At 41.6% G+C, this 17,003-nt stretch overlaps 2 protein-coding genes across 2 annotated transcripts; both read right to left on the reverse strand.

The window, feature by feature from the left end:
* Window positions 1–4: 4 nt before the first annotated feature.
* scyl2 (SCY1 like pseudokinase 2) lies at window positions 5–11,612 on the reverse strand. The gene is made up of 18 exons (XM_018685634.2): window positions 11,467–11,612; window positions 9,334–9,530; window positions 9,012–9,169; window positions 8,459–8,603; window positions 7,370–7,519; window positions 7,009–7,230; window positions 6,435–6,551; window positions 6,168–6,293; window positions 5,600–5,776; window positions 5,032–5,154; window positions 4,534–4,647; window positions 4,150–4,282; window positions 3,916–4,034; window positions 3,694–3,794; window positions 3,382–3,451; window positions 3,201–3,278; window positions 2,972–3,094; window positions 5–2,892 (listed from the first exon to the last, which is right to left on the reverse strand). Exons 2-18 carry the CDS (start codon window positions 9,508–9,510, stop codon window positions 2,266–2,268), a joined length of 2,760 nt encoding a protein of 919 aa, XP_018541150.1. The 5' UTR covers window positions 9,511–9,530; window positions 11,467–11,612; the 3' UTR covers window positions 5–2,265.
* A 382-nt stretch (window positions 11,613–11,994) lies between these two features.
* depdc4 (DEP domain containing 4) lies at window positions 11,995–16,877 on the reverse strand. The gene is made up of 9 exons (XM_018685619.2): window positions 16,771–16,877; window positions 15,777–16,203; window positions 15,497–15,648; window positions 15,185–15,380; window positions 14,751–15,001; window positions 14,451–14,593; window positions 14,204–14,329; window positions 13,957–14,035; window positions 11,995–13,679 (listed from the first exon to the last, which is right to left on the reverse strand). The coding sequence occupies exons 1-9, from the start codon at window positions 16,847–16,849 to the stop codon at window positions 13,480–13,482; spliced, it is 1,653 nt and encodes a 550-aa protein (XP_018541135.1). The 5' UTR covers window positions 16,850–16,877; the 3' UTR covers window positions 11,995–13,479.
* Between the last annotated feature and the right edge of the window lie 126 nt (window positions 16,878–17,003).

A 17,003-nucleotide genomic window follows, 5' to 3' on the forward strand; every position in this document is an offset into this window, starting at 1 on the left:
AGCATTAGATTGTGTACTTTCCTTTATATGTACAGATTTTCACTGAACCACCTCAGAGACCAGCACCTTAACACATAAAACACAGGCCACACTACACATATATGACAGCAGTAGTATACAAACAATCTCGTAGAAGAATAAGCTTTAGTTTTCTGCTTTGGGGTTCTGCCAGGATATGTGACACACGCTCAGAAGATCACATCCATTTTGTGATGAAATCAAAACAGTGTCACACAGTACATGTCGATCTACAGATGGAAAAAGATCTGATCACAGACACGTTTGTAGTCCTGAATGACAAAAAATGGGGAAATTAACAGAACCTGATGAGCCAAATTCACAAGCGCGTAACACTGCCATGCGGCTGGAGGGAGAGCTCACCTCGTATAGGTGGCATTATTACACACCAAAAAAAACCAAAAATTAATCCAATAAAAAGATGTTACACTTCAGCATGTTAACAACAATCACTGTCAGCAGAAACACAGTGTGACCAAGGTGCATCTAAAAACCCTAAAATGGTGAAATTTGCTTCAGAAATGTAAGATTTAGAATGAGTTCACATCAATGTTTAGCAGTTTAGAAAATCAGACAGACCTATGGAGTTATTGTAGGTCAGTGGAGATGAAGGTAAGGACACATCGACAGCTGCTTGAGCCAATCGATGTGCACCCTCAACAACCGATGAGGATTATTGCACACGACTCATCTAAGGCCTCTTAACCATTATCACAAGAACATAAAAATGCCAAGGCCCTCACAGAGCGATCGCTTTTTAAATAACTATATATTTACACTTCATTATATGTCGCCAGCACAGGTCCTCTGACAGCTGAAAAGTGCTGAAATCAAAATATATGGTGATATTTTCTTCACTGTACAAATTGATCAACAGAAATGGTACACTGGAGGATCTCGAGCTCTTTACAAACCTCATCAGAGCGAAAACGGCTGGATGTGTGAAGTAAATTGTCATTGGTCACTGGGATCATTAGGAATCATTATCAGAAAAGTGGTCAAGTTCAGTAACATGCAACAAAGCAAGTAATTTGAGAAGCAAATGGCAGACAGCTGATTAAGGGGGGAAAATATTAATACTTGAGTAACAGATGAACGCTGTCTGTCTAGTTTTACGCATGTACCCATGTAAGGCACGATAGCCTAAGCGGTGCATATGGTCCTTGTTCATTGCTTTTAGCATTAGCATCTTGTTCAAAGGACACTGCTGTAATAGCTACTCCAAACATCCTAACCCACTATCAGACACATAGGTCATTCATACTGCATTTACAGAAACTGATAATCTAGAAACTCTGACCAGACAAAAGTAACCCTTCCCTTTACAACGGTTTGCCTAAATGTTGATAGAACCACTTAATTAAAGAAATAAAAGAAGGGAAACAGTAAAGGCCAGACTGGATCATAAGTCCAATTTGTGTTCTTAAAAATGGAAGTGCTGCAGAAGAGCAGTTACCATGGAGACAGACTGCAGAGGGGTTACTCTGTTTGCCCCATCTAAACCGCAACTGCTGGGCTGTCAGTTTTCTACACCCCCTTTCAGACTGTATCCACAGAGGAGCCTCCTGGATGCAGATCAGTGACTGCAGGCCTGTCAGTGCTACACTTCAAGCTACCTCCCACTGGTCTAAGACATTTTGGTGTATGCAGTATTTGTTTTTTAAGCCAGCCTTCTGATCACTTTAGACATGCAGCAAATCCTAAAATAGTCTGAAGAAACGATAAAGATACAGAAGCCTGAAACTGAGCAGATGTGTGGCATGGAAGCCACTTTTTCCCCATCTTTCTCTGCCAATTCTGAAGTGTGATTCTGATGCAACTTGTTCAGGAAGTGAAATCCACTCAATCCACTCAATCATTCATGATATGAACACAAAACCTTCCTGAATAAACTGAGTTGGGATTCATCTCAACCCACGACGTCTGGACTCCCAAGAATGTCAAGTACAAAACAGTAGGAAACCCCCAGCATTTAAAGAACACAGCATAGAAGAAGTAGTTCCCACCCCAACCTTTTTGTCCTTCTGGTCAAGTAGAAATGGAATTCAGGTGCAGGTTAATTTTGCCAGCTGAACGTGAATTGATTCAGAATTTAAACCAGGTCGGATTAAAAATACAGACCGTAACATCCTTGAAAGGATTTCAAATCTTCACATTCAATCAGTGTCTTCTTTTGTGAGAATTCAAGGCTCTTCTCTCCAAAGCTATGAAAAGAATATACTAAACCTGGCATATTTTCACGTACATTTAGCCAAATAAGTCTTTCAGATCATTGTTGACAGATGCACTATGTTTAATTCCACTTTGGTTCATGCTAGGGGCAGCAGTAGGTTGAGAAAAGTTCTGCGGGCTAAAAAAAGGGTTTGCTTGCATCCCGAACCCACTGGGGACCCCTCCCATACCTACTGGCACACCCTGCATCTGAGTCTGAGTGTTCTGGGCTGCACTGAACTGATTGAGCCAAGGGGTGCTGGTTCCAGGTGTGGGACCCATTTGGTTGAGGGTGACTTTGGGTTTGCTGGGTGTAAAAAGACTGTCCAAGGCTGACATGTCAGGGGCTTTATTTGTCTGCCCCATGGGTGCTTGATTCTGTGTGAGCGCTCCAAAGTTTGGGGTGCTGGTGGTGGTGGCCATGCCACCATAGAGGCCAGGGCCTGTGGGCCGCATGCCCATCCCCATGCCTCCTGTCTGGAAGCCCATAGGTGCATTGAAGCCATTAGAGACTGAGGCGCCCATGGAGCCAACCATGGGGCTGGCAGAGGGGTAGGCAGAGATGGTGGAGCCCTGCACTGTGGCTGGTCGTGCTGTGTTGGCCAAGGACAGGCTGTTTAGCGATGTCATGTTGTTGAGAAGGCTGCTGGTCAGATCCTTTGTCTGCAACAATAAATAGGGTGAGATTAGTCTTGTGTTTGAGCATGACTGCATGTTGAAGTCTGAAGTATGCAGTTTTTACCTGTGAGTTGCTGGTAGTGGCTGGTTTAATAGTCTGTGGTGCTAACGGCTGCTGGTTCCTCAGTTTGGCTGCTTGCTCCTGCTCCTTAGCCAATCGCTGTTTCTCCTCTAGAGTCAGAGACATCTGGGGGGGGGGGTTAAAAGAAGAGAGACAATGAACAAACTGGATCACATGCTAAATGGGCAAAGGTGAAATTTTGTGTAAATCAGGCATGAAATCATTTCCATACTCTATTAGGCTGTGGGGCTGCTGCTGCAGATCCATTCTCTTTCCCATTAACCCCAGTGCTGCCAAAGATATCATCAATCTGAAAGCAAAACACACAGAGGTAAATACATTTCTTTCACAGCACATATACCCATACATGTTCTCTGATCTGTTCCCTAGTTAATATGGAATCAACCTCTCACCTGGTTGCCAGGGTTTGGTGAGCTCTTGGTCTCCTCTGATTGGTTCCCTGGGTTTGAAATGTTCATACTCCTGTCAGAAGAGACAACAATGATCAAAATTAGAAAGCGAGACATAAATAGAGGCATTTATACAAGGCTGATTAGTCATACCATTATCATATTCATGTGACCACTATCAACTGTTCATTGCTTTCTATTAGTGATCAAATTACCTGAAACGTCTTAGGTAATTTGTATTAAAAATTCCATTAATATTTATGACTATTTGATTAAGAAGCAGAGTCTGTTGTATACGGTGAATTACACAGTTACCTCTGCTGCTCCTGCATGACATGCAGCTGCTCCAACTTGGTCTTGTGTTCAGCCTCCATGCGACTCAGCATATCCCGTATAACCACCATGAATGAGTTAAACTGAAACGTAGAATGTATCAGATTAGATGAGAGGGAACTTACATTAAATAGAATTAAGCAGATGAAACAAAAAGTCTAAACAGATTTCCAGGTATGTGCAGTTATGCGTTGGCTGTGGTACCTGATTCAGGTTGAGGTTGTTGTCTATACTAAGAGAGACGAGGTGGGGCAGGCTCTTGGTGGCAAGGTGCTCTTTGGGAATTCCCAGCTTCTTGTGGCTGAAGGTGCATTTGTAGATTCCTAAAGTGAGGAGAAAGGAAGTCAAACAACCGGTCAATAAGCAGACCAAGAAATTACTCAGCTGCTTCAATCACATGAGTTAAGGAGTGGAGTAGAGAGTGTCCACTTTCTTCACCTAGAATGCCCATGAGTACTGCTGGTTCTCTAGAGGGGATCTGTTGTAGGAAGGGCAGGATCTCGTCGATGACAAACCACTTGTCAAGATATTCCAAAATCTTCCCCAGACATACCAGAGAGTTCACTCGTACCTTTACAGTAACAAAGGAAAATACATATATAGACAACATCAAAATACATGCACAGATTGAATGAGATAACATTTTGAGAGACAATTTCAGGCAGCTGATTGTAGTAAGTGGTGGAAGTAAAGAGTCTAGAGAAAGACAAGGGCAAAAGTGAAGACACTTAAAGACATAACTAAAGAAAAGTATATTTTTTGTGGAGGCAGATAGCTTGACAGGTACAAGCTGAGAGCAGAAAATAACTAATGAAGACTCACAGCTAGTGAGGAGGTCTGTAGGCAGGCTGATTTGATTCGAGGGATGAGGGAGTTCTTCATGGATGGGTAGTCAATCAGGTTGGCAAACGTCGGGATGATATTCAGGCACAGCTCCTGCTCGGCCGCAGATAAGGTGTTATGAAATATGACATTTTTATGATGCAAAAAACAGCATCCATTCTCACTGTTCAGTCAAGATAAAACACTAAAAAGAGATGACAAGTACCAGGAGGTGACAAAAAAAAATGTTCCAAGTGGAATGCTAAAAATTCAGAGAAGTAAAAATGGGCAACTATTCTCAATGTACTTCAAATAGGTGATTTCTAAAGCAACAAAGCAACCAGATATCTCATAGAAGCATAGAAGCATCTGACAACTTCCACCAAAAAAAATTTAGCATCAGCTGCAATTGATCTAGCAGTCACCTTTTTGGTTTCAAAGGTTTACAATTGACTATATTCAGTTAATACTGAGAATACCCCACCCCACCCCCCATACCTGGATCTGTACAGAGGGTGCCTCCAGAGCTCTGTAGACCATAGGCAACACGCTGTTCTTAATGTCCTCTGGCGGTGTTTTGGTCAGCAGGAGGTCCATCTTTTGCAGGAAGATCAGCAGGATCTGCACAGCACAGGGATGCAGTTAGGAAAACAAGAGAATACTATCCTATCTTCTAACTCATGAGTAGGGTGGTAAGTAGAAGTGATCGGAGACTGTGATTTCAGTGGCTTTAGTACAGCTTTTAGTACTACAACACCAACAACACAACACATACACTAGCTGATGTAACTGGAGCAGAGACCACTCACCATATTACTAGCCTGAGGAGGCATGGAAAGAAAAATACAGAGAAAAACAAGTCTTATAAAGTAATGGACTGGGCCCAAACAGAGCATGCTCTTTAGTCAGGCTGTATTTAACTGATTAATATCACTTTTAAATCTCAAACACAGAACAGCCAAAAGGGAGACACAGCACACTCAGAACATATCACCTGGTTGTACTGCTAGCGTAGCAAAAATGCTTAGAATACAATAGCATGCCGAGTGTTTTTATGTGTGTCTACCTGAATAGGCTCTTGCTGCTTGAAAACAGGTGTGAGGTCAGGCAAGATGAGACGAATGTACTCCTCCTTGGTGCACTCCTCGGCAATCAGCAGCACGTTGGGCAGAACGAAGGGAACCATGTCCGGGTTGACAAACTCAGAGGTCAACGCCGGCAAGATTCGATACACCACCACTCTCTGGGAGAAAGGAAGTAAGAATGGGTTGAAGAGGCAACCAGAATAAAAGAGAACAACATAGGAACAAAAATAACAGAAATCAAGTGAAAAAAAAACTCAATACAATTTCCAAGAAGCAGCACTTGTGTCACAAAAGCCAGTCTGTATGTGAACATAAAGTGTATACATAAATGAACAATCGTGTCTTCTAATTAATATGGGAACAATGAAAGCACTGTTTGACAGTAACATGTGAACTCAGTTACTGAAAAAGTAGGTCTACATGTGCAGTAGCTGAACAGTAAACAATTCTGGGAAATACCCTCCACTTGTACTGTGATTTTTGACCACTTAGCTCAGCCTTTGTACCAAATTTCACCACATTTCCAATACAGACTGTACAAGCATTTACCTTGGGTAGTTTAGGCAGGACTTTAGGGAGGCCTTTGTAGAACTGAGACTTCTGTAGGTTGTCCCTTTGGAAGAGGGAGTCAAAGTACTGAAGAGTAACGGCACCCACGTCGTCAAAAAATGGTATCTGAATTTCACACGAAAAAACACAGAAAATAAGAAATGTGTCCTCAGATGAAAGCCAGAAAACATTTCTAACACAAGCACAAACAATATGCTATGTGAGTTCATCTTAATTCATCAGCATGTATGTGACAACCATGCAAACCTTGGTCATCTGGTCTGCATCAGGCCGGACAGTGGGTGTGACACTGAGCAGCATTTTGACATGCTCCCGCACCTCCTCAGGGATCTTGTTCAGCACTGCTGGACTCATGCTGCTCAGCTACAATTGAAAAACACAGAAAAAATGTAGTAGAACATTTGGGGGGGGAGTGGATCAGTGGTTTACTGGTAGTGATAGTGATAACAGTGAACTACAGCACACAATTTTTATTTCTACTGAAGCTGCACTGCTGAATGATTACACATTAGCGTGGAGCAGCAGGCCCTGGAGTTTGTCAAGTCACAGTCATCAGGATAATTTCAAACATGTATCCGTTTCACAAATCAAATCTGGACTGGACATCTGCCTGCACTATGAGCTGGACGGTGACTCAAATCTGAGCACACAAGAACAGTTGCCAAGAGGAAGGGATTGAGAAAAGGAAAGAATAAGCATGTGTGGAAAAAAAATAATTCCACATGTTCCATGACTCAGCATTTGGATTACAATGATATGAAAGCTTTATGATCCTGAGTCTTTCCAGTCCTTTGTCACGTTTTAGCACACTTCCACTCACCTGGTCCAGCTGCCTGCTGAAGCTCTTAAAAATGTCATGCTTATTGACTTGGAAAACAGGCTTGCCCTCATTGAAGATGGCATGCATGACCACGCCCAGCGAGTACATGTCGGAGGCGGAGTCACAGCTGACAGACAGGATATACTCAGGGGCCAGGTATTCAGGGTTAGGGAGGCAGAGCGGGGGGAGGTTGGGCTCCCACTCTTTACATGTGTACTTGGGCTGAAAGGGATGAGAGAGTATGAGACTGTAAAGATGTGACAGTACTACTGGATATCAATCAAGCAGAGCCTCTTGCAGGCAGTAAGCTGGGGTAGAAGCCTGACAGGCTGAACTGACGGAACAAAATTTCTCAACATACCTCAGCATCTGAGGGGTTTGTGGAGGAGATGCTGAAGTCAAAGCCCATGATCTTCCATGCTCCACTCTTGTTGAGGATGATGTTCTCTGGACACAGATTGCCATGGACCATTTTCACCCCACTGTGGAGGAAAGACAAACCCTCCGAGATCTAAAGAGATGATGAAAATGTCAGGGAAAATCAGGAAGATAGATGTTTGTATTACAGTGCAAACACTTTAGCACAACACTCCCTGGATCTGAAACAGAGTCAAACTGATCAGGCCTGGTTAACCAATACTCATTTCACATCAAAGCCAGGACTCCAGGATAAAGCTATATTCATCATTAGTGTGACTCATAATTACACATTATGACCAGAGATTACTCTGGATCAGGTATGTCTCAACTTTGGTATGAAAGGGTGACCATGATTCTGTAATAAACATAGGATTACTAGGCAGCTGCAAATGAATTAATACAACCAAAATCCTATGCTTAATATTGTGGGTATTTTCTTTCCCTGTCAGCCATAATCTCCTTTAAATAACTTCTATAGACTATGGAAATGGTAAGCTAAATTAAGATCAGTGTGGGTGAAAGAGCAAAAAGGGGGAGGATGGACAACATACAGCCTGGTAAAAAGTTAACAGACAATGCAGCTTGTCAGGCAACAGCATGGCACTGACAGGTGAGGCGGGGAACTGAGCTGGTTCAACTGGCTTTGAGAAGAACAGCATATGAATGTATACTGCCCTTCCAGATGCAGACTACATGGTATTAAAACCTGCTAGATGACTAAGATTTAGTGTGCCTATAATAATGAACACATGACTTCTCATTCAAAAATATCTATCAAATGTCTGGCAGATGAACTGTACAACTTCATTAAGGTGGGTTTCAGTCAGCTAGTAAAAGGCAACTGTCTGAAAATTAATTGGGAACAATTTTGATGATTGAATGGTCATTTTTATCATGTGTTTAATCAAGAATGCCAAAAATGAACTGATTCCAGCTCATAAAATGTGAATATTCACTGATGAAATCGATTGTAAAAGTAATACTTAGTTGCAGCCCTACATCAAGCAATCTAACCTCTCTGTACTCTCACCTGTAGCAGCCCATACTTGGTCTCCACATCATAGAGTTTGTACTCCTTGATGTCATTGGGCACGGGGCTGGGCAGGTTGTCCCACTGGCCCAGCACATTGGACAGACTTGCAAACACTGGCTCTGTGCAGAACGCCAGACAGTCTCTGAGGGCCACACACAAGAAATAATATCAAATAACTGCTTTTTAAATGTTGAGTTATTCTTGAACAGAAACATACAATTAACAGCATAATCAACTTGGAAATCAACAGAGCCAGAAAAGTACTGTGAAGTAAGAACTGCCCTGGGTTGAAAGTTAAAGAAAGGCAGTGGTAGAAAGAAAAGAAGCATAAGAACATCTCAAAACTTCTTCTGCCCTCAGAGGCCATAAATTATTCAGAGACTAGTCTATAGAGTCTTTTGATCGTGACAAGATTCTGCTCACATACGCGCATACAGAGGCAGACAAATAGATTTGTTATCAAATTTTTCCCTCAAATGTCAAGCCCCTCCTTGAGGTGTGACTCATTCAGTTTGTCCTTGATATATGTGTTTCTGTGTGTGTTAATTACCGTGACTCTTCCAGAGGATGCTGCACAGTCAGGAGACGGGGGTGACGCAGTCTGGTCAGCTGCTGCACCCCTCTTTTCAGTGAATCAATGATTTGGTCCTTCTCAAATTTCTGATACTTGTCAACCATCTTCTTATCAAACACAAACACGGCTACTTCCTGAAGGGTCAAAGACAAACAACAAGATGCTGAAATTAGTCCCACGGTTATTTCTGGTGTCTTCAGCTGACATCAACAGCACAGGCACCATCACTTATTTATCCATTTAAGTCTGAACTTGAATTTGAGTTGCTCTGACCAGAGGGGACATTATTAACACCCACCTGTTTGGTGGATTTTTTTGTGCCATTGTAGATCCTCCAGCACATGCCAGGACCACCACTGGCAATATGTCGTCCAACCTCAAACTCCCGTGTCACCGGGTTGCCCATGACAGCGCTGGTGACATCTGCCGTCACCTTAGTGACGGTGCTTTTTAGCTTGTTCAGCATGGATTCCATGTTCAGGTTTTACCTGGCAGCTGAGGTGAGAGGGGCAGATGAGAGACCACCGCGGGCAGGAAAGCAGTTAAAGAAAAATTCCATTTTTAACTAAGAGTTATAAACTGAGTGTCAAAAAACTAAGTCTGCAATCACTGAAAGAGACAGCTGAAGCCAAACCCTTTATAGCAAGGCAGAAGCCTTTAACACTCCATTAGACATGCACTCTAATGCACCTGCTTGAAAATTTGCACATCAAAGTGCCCACCAGTGTCTGGCCTCTGCTGGCTGAGGAAAATAAGCAGCATAATAGCCCAAGCTGTCCCAAAAAATATAAAATGACTCAGAGCAAACTCAAGCACACCACAGTAAGGCTGTCTTGCAAAATATTATTTGAAAGCATGTTAGGTAACAGGAAGTCTGACAAAAGAACATGGCCGACGGTAATATGGCCAAATAATGTTAACAGTTTCTTCATCGTTTTATCTGTCTTTTGTGGGCTTTCAGGACTTTGATGTTTATTTCAATGCAGTGAAACAAGGCTGAATAGGCTTTATAATATATACTAATGTATTTCATTATCATATAAAATGAGATGCACTCTGTAAAGTTTGCATAATTAATGTTCTACAGATTCCTGCATAAAAAAATGTTAGGAATAAGTACAGATCAAAGCACACTGGATATATATCCAGCTTTGTAGGTCTTTGCCAATACCCACCCTGACCAATTCTGTTAATGAGTATCCTTGCATGTATAGCATATATATTGTTGATATACAGTACTACACAGCACTTCCCTCATGCTTATGTATGCTCAGTCCGTGCCAACTGCTTTAACACTGTGTGAATAGCCAGATTGAGAGTACATAAAAATATGGACTCCATTAATTTGCATGGCTCAATCTGAGGCTGTCAGCTTTGCTATTGTATATGCCAGTGTGTCAGTCTGTTTTCTGTTCAATTTCTACAACACCCAGCTCTACCTGAGCCTGACCCAAAACAATGTAGCTTAATAAGAAGGTATGGAACTGTGCTGAGAGACATTGCAGGTCTGATTTACTAAGCTGTGAGGGAGTATTCAGAGTATTCATTTGTCAACACTGTGGCATACCTGTGCCATTGCTCATTCTTTACTTCGTGATGGACATGAGAGCTAAGCAAACAATGCATGCCAAAGGAATCAATAAAAAAGACGCAGATCTATAGCCATATATATTATACCATAATATATTATTACATATTTCCATAGCGTACGCCTGTTTACAGCTGTTAACGGCAACAAGTTTTGAAGGATTTACTTGCTAAAGGGTACTGATATCATTATAATGCTGTCTTACGATGGCTATTTACTTTACACGATCTGACATCTGTCAACATCAGTTTCCAGCTGGTGGCCAGACAGAGGTGAACTGCGAAACCCAGCGTTTTGGGCATTCACCTCACCAAAAACACCTGCACCACTGAGCCTACCTAGCCTAGCACACTCGTTAGCACGTTAGCCGCCAGAATACAGTTTAATAGTAACCGGTTGTTAACTTGGTATGATGTGACACGCTATTCACGTCAGAAGATTAAACCATAGCTGAGCTTTAAATTGAAGCATTTTAATGTTATATTTGTTGCTTAACGTGACTGTCATGTCTAGTTCAGAAATATCATGCTGTTAGCTAAGTTAACCGTCTTGCTTAGCCTGTATGCACACATCAGACTAGTACAGCATTATGACACTGTCGTTAGCTGTTAACAACTATCACCCAAACCTTCTATTAACCCTTTATCTACCTGTGTAACTCAGAAGGCTGACATCATCGTTGTAATCCGTGAAAGGCTTTTTTACACAAACAGATCACGGTAGTCACCTACCCAAGCTAACTAGCCAACAACGCGCAAGTAGATAGTGACGTTACTGTCATTACAGTTAAAGACCGTTTTCTTCCACCATAAACTGTCACTCCGACACCCTCTAGCTACTTACCTTAATACGAAAAGGGCTCTCTGTTTTATTTCTAACGATATGTGGACTCTCAGCAGTAGCGCTGTCAGTAATGGCTGTGAAACACAGCCCCCATGTCTTCCAGTAGCATACGAAATGAGTTAGCTTTGTACGCTAGTGAACCATACTTCCGGGTTTTTAATGGCGTCAGGTACATCAACGTCATCTCAGTTCTTTCACACCTACTGTTTTTCCATCACTCCACAGTATGCAAAATTAAACTGCACGTTAAATCTATTAAGTGCCGTTCACACATACACTTTGAAATTCTTTTCAGTGATTGTTACGTATTTTATAAATTGTAATAGCTGATGCAAGAGACACTTACTCAGGGCAAATAGGACACCAAAGAACAAATAGGACACTAAATATTGTTATTTACTATACGGCTGTATGCAGTTGTAGGTGTATAGCATGAATTTGCAGTGGCTATTTAGAAAACATAACCTGATGGGTTGTATAATTCAAGTTAGAAGGAAAACTAAAGAATAAGAACACAAACACTTTGAGCTCAATTAAACTTTTATTAGATATGTTATTTGAACAGAAAGTAAAGCATGTTTCTGCAGCATAAAGTGCATTCTAACTCGATTTCAGTGTGAAGAACAAAGATGCTGACTGATGTAAAATTAGACCATAAATTACTTCTGTATGACCATGGCTTCATCAGTTAAAAGAATAAAATCCAACATCTAAAATCCAGGCACTGTGCTTAACCAATGATTAAATTAGTAGCCTTTTATTATGCCTCATTCAAGTAAAATGCTAAAAAGTTACAACTAAAGAATATTTGATCAAGTCACTGGCTCTAAAAGCATTTAATACCCATACAGTTAAAATAAAATATATTAACCTGAGCTATGGTTAGCCTAACACACTATTGTACCCTTTCTTTCATTTCATATTAAATTCCATGTTAAGATTTTTACAGATGAAAAACCTTTGTGCTTCATCTCTAACAAAAACAAGTTACATGCTGTGTTAAACTTCATTCAACTACATTAGTGTCATTATTACAAGTATTTTTCCTCAACCACACAATTGCATGCTACAGTAAAACTGAAAACAAAAAACAAAATGGCTGCTATAATACCGTTACTTTTCACTTAATATGTAGAAATATTAATGCCTGATCAAAGTGCACAGCATTACTTCTAACAACTAACTGTTGAAAGCCCCAACGAACCTAACTTAAATAGCTCATAAGGATAATACTTTAGCTTTATCTAAATACATTACCCACACCTGCAGCAAGTCAATCAGTTAGTACATTATCTGTATATTGATTACAGCCTGCTGGCTAAATGGCAACTGAAACTAAAACGTATTTTATTCCAGTGATCCCTTCTTAGCATGTTATAACTTACTTGTATTTCATGGCAATTTCAGAGCAATACATGGTGCAAATGATAAATTCCTTATTTGAACATTATTCATTTCCCTCTTTGAACACTATTCATTTCTCATAGACTGCCCCCATTTAGACACTTGGTATTTCAGGTACAATGATAATTCATTGTTTCTAAACTAGTGCAAAACCAGTCACAACTACAGTTAAGCCCACACCTTCAGCAAATAGAGGTATATCACAAAAAACGCTCCATCAGTGAGATAATGCACCCAGTGATATAGGACATTAAAAAAAAATAAAGACATAACAGCATAACTACAAATAAAACCTCAAATATTGTAGCCCCATGTGATTTAAAGGAATTTGAAGAAGCTACACCCATTAAATAAAGCTGCAGGAACACCATCTATACATATTACAGGTGCAGCTGCACTGACAGTCACCTAAGATGTCAGTCCATCTATACATATGAGACATTAGGTGAGATTAGAGGTGTGGCTCTATGCCAGTTTTTTAAAGCCTTCAGAATTATAAGGTTAGCGTGCATAAATTAGTATCATTCTTTGTGTAAGGGCTGTACCATTGCAGACTGGCTTTGTGAAGTGCACCTTGGAAGTCAAACTAATACCCTCCAGCTGTGTTTTTCAGAAGGTGCTGGAGAAATGCTGGAGGAAAACCACAGGGTGATGTTTTTCAAACTCTTTGAGCAGCCTCCTCCTCTCCTTGACAGGCATGCTCTTGCTGGAGGAAATGTCATGAAGGAGCTGTTTGAGACTCTCCAGGGTGGTAGCCTCACGCTGGTCCTCGTACTCCTGTGGTGTCACCTGCTGGCAGAAGGTGAACGCTGCAAAGCACAGTAGGGAGGGTGAATGATGGGAGCATAAATGTACACTGGTCAAAGAAGTGATTAGTTTTTGATGTAGATCTGGAGCAACAGTGCCTCCATGTGGACAAAACACTTCACATTTTTAGTCAAATTCTTCCCATAATCTCTTGTTCAAGATAAATCAATACAGGTGGGGTTTTTTTCTATGTAGAAAGTTTGAAAGGTTAAGTCTATATGTATAACTGCTGAGCTGTTATTTAATGTAATGGTGTAAAGAAAGTTGTATTTGACTTACTGGCAATTGAATCAGGGTCTTTTCCCTGCTGCATAGTCCTCAGTGTTTTCCTCACAGCTTCAATAAGGGACGTAGGAGTCTGTATTCATTACAGGAAGAGAGAGAAGAAAGAATTTAAAGAAAATTTGAATGCAAATTTGTGAGGAATTACACTGACATACCAACAAATGTCTGTTGATCTGCAGTCTACAGTACATAATCACTTACTCAGAATTTCCATAACAATTCTGAAAGAACAGATGTGTACCTTGAAGAGCTCAGTGTGATTGTCCATGAGAAACAGCACCAGGGTTTCACACTGGGATCGAGTCAGCTCATGATTCTGGACAATTGCTCTCTGAAAAGTGCGGCAGACCAGGGCCCTGTTATCAATCTGAAAGGAAACATACCAGAAAATCAGTTACAGATGGACACCTTGGTTATGGTACTAAAAAACAGAGCTACAGAGCTGTAGAGCTGATGGTGTAGTATGGAGAAGGAGACTAGTGAGCTACCTGTTTTTGCAAACGGCTGGCATCTGGGTGAGCCGCTGTTGCCATGAAGGCCAGTAGTCTCCGCAGTTCATCTCTCACACTTGTCTCCAGTAGCCGCAAACACAACTGAGATGCTCTGATGGCATCCTGCACCTTCCCCCCATCTAGAAAAAAACAGTCAAGAGAGAGAGCTAAGAGGTAAGATTCTCACAGGGAGAGAAAAAAGGCATGACCTTCACGACTTGAACAAAACTGTGCCAGAAAATAAATCAAAGCTCAAAGGCGCTTTGAGTTAATGCTTTGTGTGAAAACAACTCTCACCCAGTAGATTCAGAATTGCAGCATGTATATCAAGGTAGCGTCCTGAGAGAAGAGAAGCTTTTTCCTGTCCACTGTAGTACTTGGAAATAGTGTCGAAGAGCAGTCTCTTTTGGCTTGCCATCTGCTCTGCATTGCCATCCTCTACAGAGGTATTACTGCCTTTTTGGCTGAGCTGTTCCCCTGCCACCACAATCAGCTGGTCAGGGAAGAGCTCCAAGCAGTCTGCTGCTGCCGACAGCCACGCATCCAACCTGAGATAAAAGGGTGATGAAACTAGGTGAGGAAAATATCACTTTGCTGTCACTGTAGGGAAGGTAGAATATATGAACTAACATTTGTTATCTTAACCGCAGAGCATAATCTCATTTAATTCTTGCATTTTAGCAGGATTAAATTATGGCCAATGTGCAAAAAGTATTAATCAGAGCACTAACTGAGGCAAGTTGAGGGAGTCAGGCAGCTCTCTCTCCAGGCATGTGTTGGAGATAACCAGGTCCTGGGTGGACAGAGGAGCTCTGCAGGCCTGAGTCTGAACCCTGGCAGGAGAGGTGAGGATGCAGTCCAGCATGGGCAACTCCACTATCTGCAGCAGCTGTAGCAGTGTCTGCTGCTTCCAAACCTCATCCACCACTGTGAATGAAGAAACAAGATTCAAGAAGGTAATAAAAGGTCATTTCTTGTAGATGTGTTGCACAGACTGTTCACCAGTCCTACTGGCAAATACTGACTGACTAGCTCAGTCTTACCAGCCTTGGACAGAAATGCAGAGGAAGTTGGGGCCATGTTTAAAGCTGGGGACATGGAGGGCCGCAGGTTGATGGTCCTCAGCAGCCTCTCAACCCTCCTATCTGATGGTCCGACAGCAAGAGGATTGGAGATTGTTCTCAGTTCATTCAGCCTGCAGAGAGAATAATTTGGTGATTAACAAACAGCCAACCCAAAGCTAAAGTAAAAATTAAAGATAATTTAGACTCAGATATTTATAACAAAAACATGACAATGTGAATATGATTCTTCTGAACTAACCTGGAGCTCTTCTTCCTCTTAATCTCCACCTCCTCTGATGACATGTTTTCTGTGTCAGTACTGTGCCACTCCTTCATGGAAGAGCCGGCCAACGCTTTATATTCCAGAAAACGATAAAGGCTACAGCTGCTGTCCTCAAAGACCACTTCCTTGTCTCTGCGAAACAGCTTTGTGCCCACTGGTTCAAACACCTTGGCCTCCATCAGAGCCTGGCAGAGTCGAGCAGCTTTGAGGCGAGACACTTCACTTGTGCAAAACACCACATTCTGCATCAAATAACTGAGGACAGCATCCACAGCATCTGAGCCTGTGAAACATTCGGCATGAACGCGTAGATGCCTCCTACAGCGGCGCACCTCCACCTGGGTTTGCAGCGCCTGGATGATGTTGTGCCATAGCTGAGTGGCACCAAAGGGCCCTGAGAAACCTATAAGGAGACACAGGGGTTCAAGGAAAAAGGGGGTCAAAACAGGCTGCAGTATTTATACAGCTTTCTGGTAAACATGTTAGGTTTATTGTAATAATTAGTAATTGAGATACACTATTAAACTATCCGACAGTACTTACAGTAGTTAAAAACAGCTCCATCTCGATCTATTCCAGCATTCTGCATTAGAAGTAACGTTATTTTTACCTTTCGTTACTGTAAGAACACTATCACTGCAGGACGTGTTTGTTTATTTGTTTGTTTTTCAGTGTGTTTTTGCTACTTATAGATCTGAATACATTCTACACAACCTCTTGAAACTATATGCAGATCCCTAAATGTTAGTATCCCCAAAACTCTGCTGTATAAAACATGTTTAACAAAGATATTTTTCCCTAAACAACAGTAACAACAGCACGGTAGGGGCTGAATGCGATCTGTCAGTGGCTGCTACACACTGGCGAGCCCATTATTATTTACAATACTGTGCTCTGTTTGCCTGGTTATATTAAAATAAATGAGATAAGCTGATTTGAAACTTATTTAAAGTCAATACTCAAAGCTTACCGTGTTGTATATTATGACGAAAACTTCTTGTTTGGCTATTCAGCCTTCTGAACCGAGGAGTCAAATCAACCGCCATCATGCCCTGTCCGTGTGACGTAAACACACTCTTCTTCTTCTAAACATAACTGGCAGGCTGCGCGCCGCTGCCTCTACAGGCTACAAGACGCACTGCAATCAGTTTACGACTTGTATCTAATCTATGCTTATATTTTAGAAAAACTGTGCTTAAAATT

This window comes from Lates calcarifer, linkage group LG18 (assembly GCF_001640805.2).
Source record: "Lates calcarifer isolate ASB-BC8 linkage group LG18, TLL_Latcal_v3, whole genome shotgun sequence".
Lineage (NCBI taxonomy): Eukaryota > Metazoa > Chordata > Actinopteri > Centropomidae > Lates > Lates calcarifer.

Excerpts from the sequence above, each read along its gene's own strand:
- scyl2 (XM_018685634.2), bottom strand. The coding sequence starts at position 9,510 with ATGGAATCCATGCTGAACAAGCTAAAAAGCACCGTCACTAAGGTGACG. Across the intron at positions 7,231-7,369 it reads CAAACCCCTCAGATGCTGAG|CCCAAGTACACATGTAAAGA; the intron begins GTATGTTGAGAA and ends CATCCCTTTCAG. Across the intron at positions 6,294-6,434 it reads ATGCAGACCAGATGACCAAG|ATACCATTTTTTGACGACGT; the intron begins GTTTGCATGGTT and ends TGTGAAATTCAG.
- depdc4 (XM_018685619.2), bottom strand. The coding sequence starts at position 16,849 with ATGATGGCGGTTGATTTGACTCCTCGGTTCAGAAGGCTGAATAGCCAA. Across the intron at positions 15,649-15,776 it reads AAGAGGAAGAAGAGCTCCAG|GCTGAATGAACTGAGAACAA; the intron begins GTTAGTTCAGAA and ends TTCTCTCTGCAG. Across the intron at positions 14,036-14,203 it reads ATCACACTGAGCTCTTCAAG|ACTCCTACGTCCCTTATTGA; the intron begins GTACACATCTGT and ends TAATGAATACAG.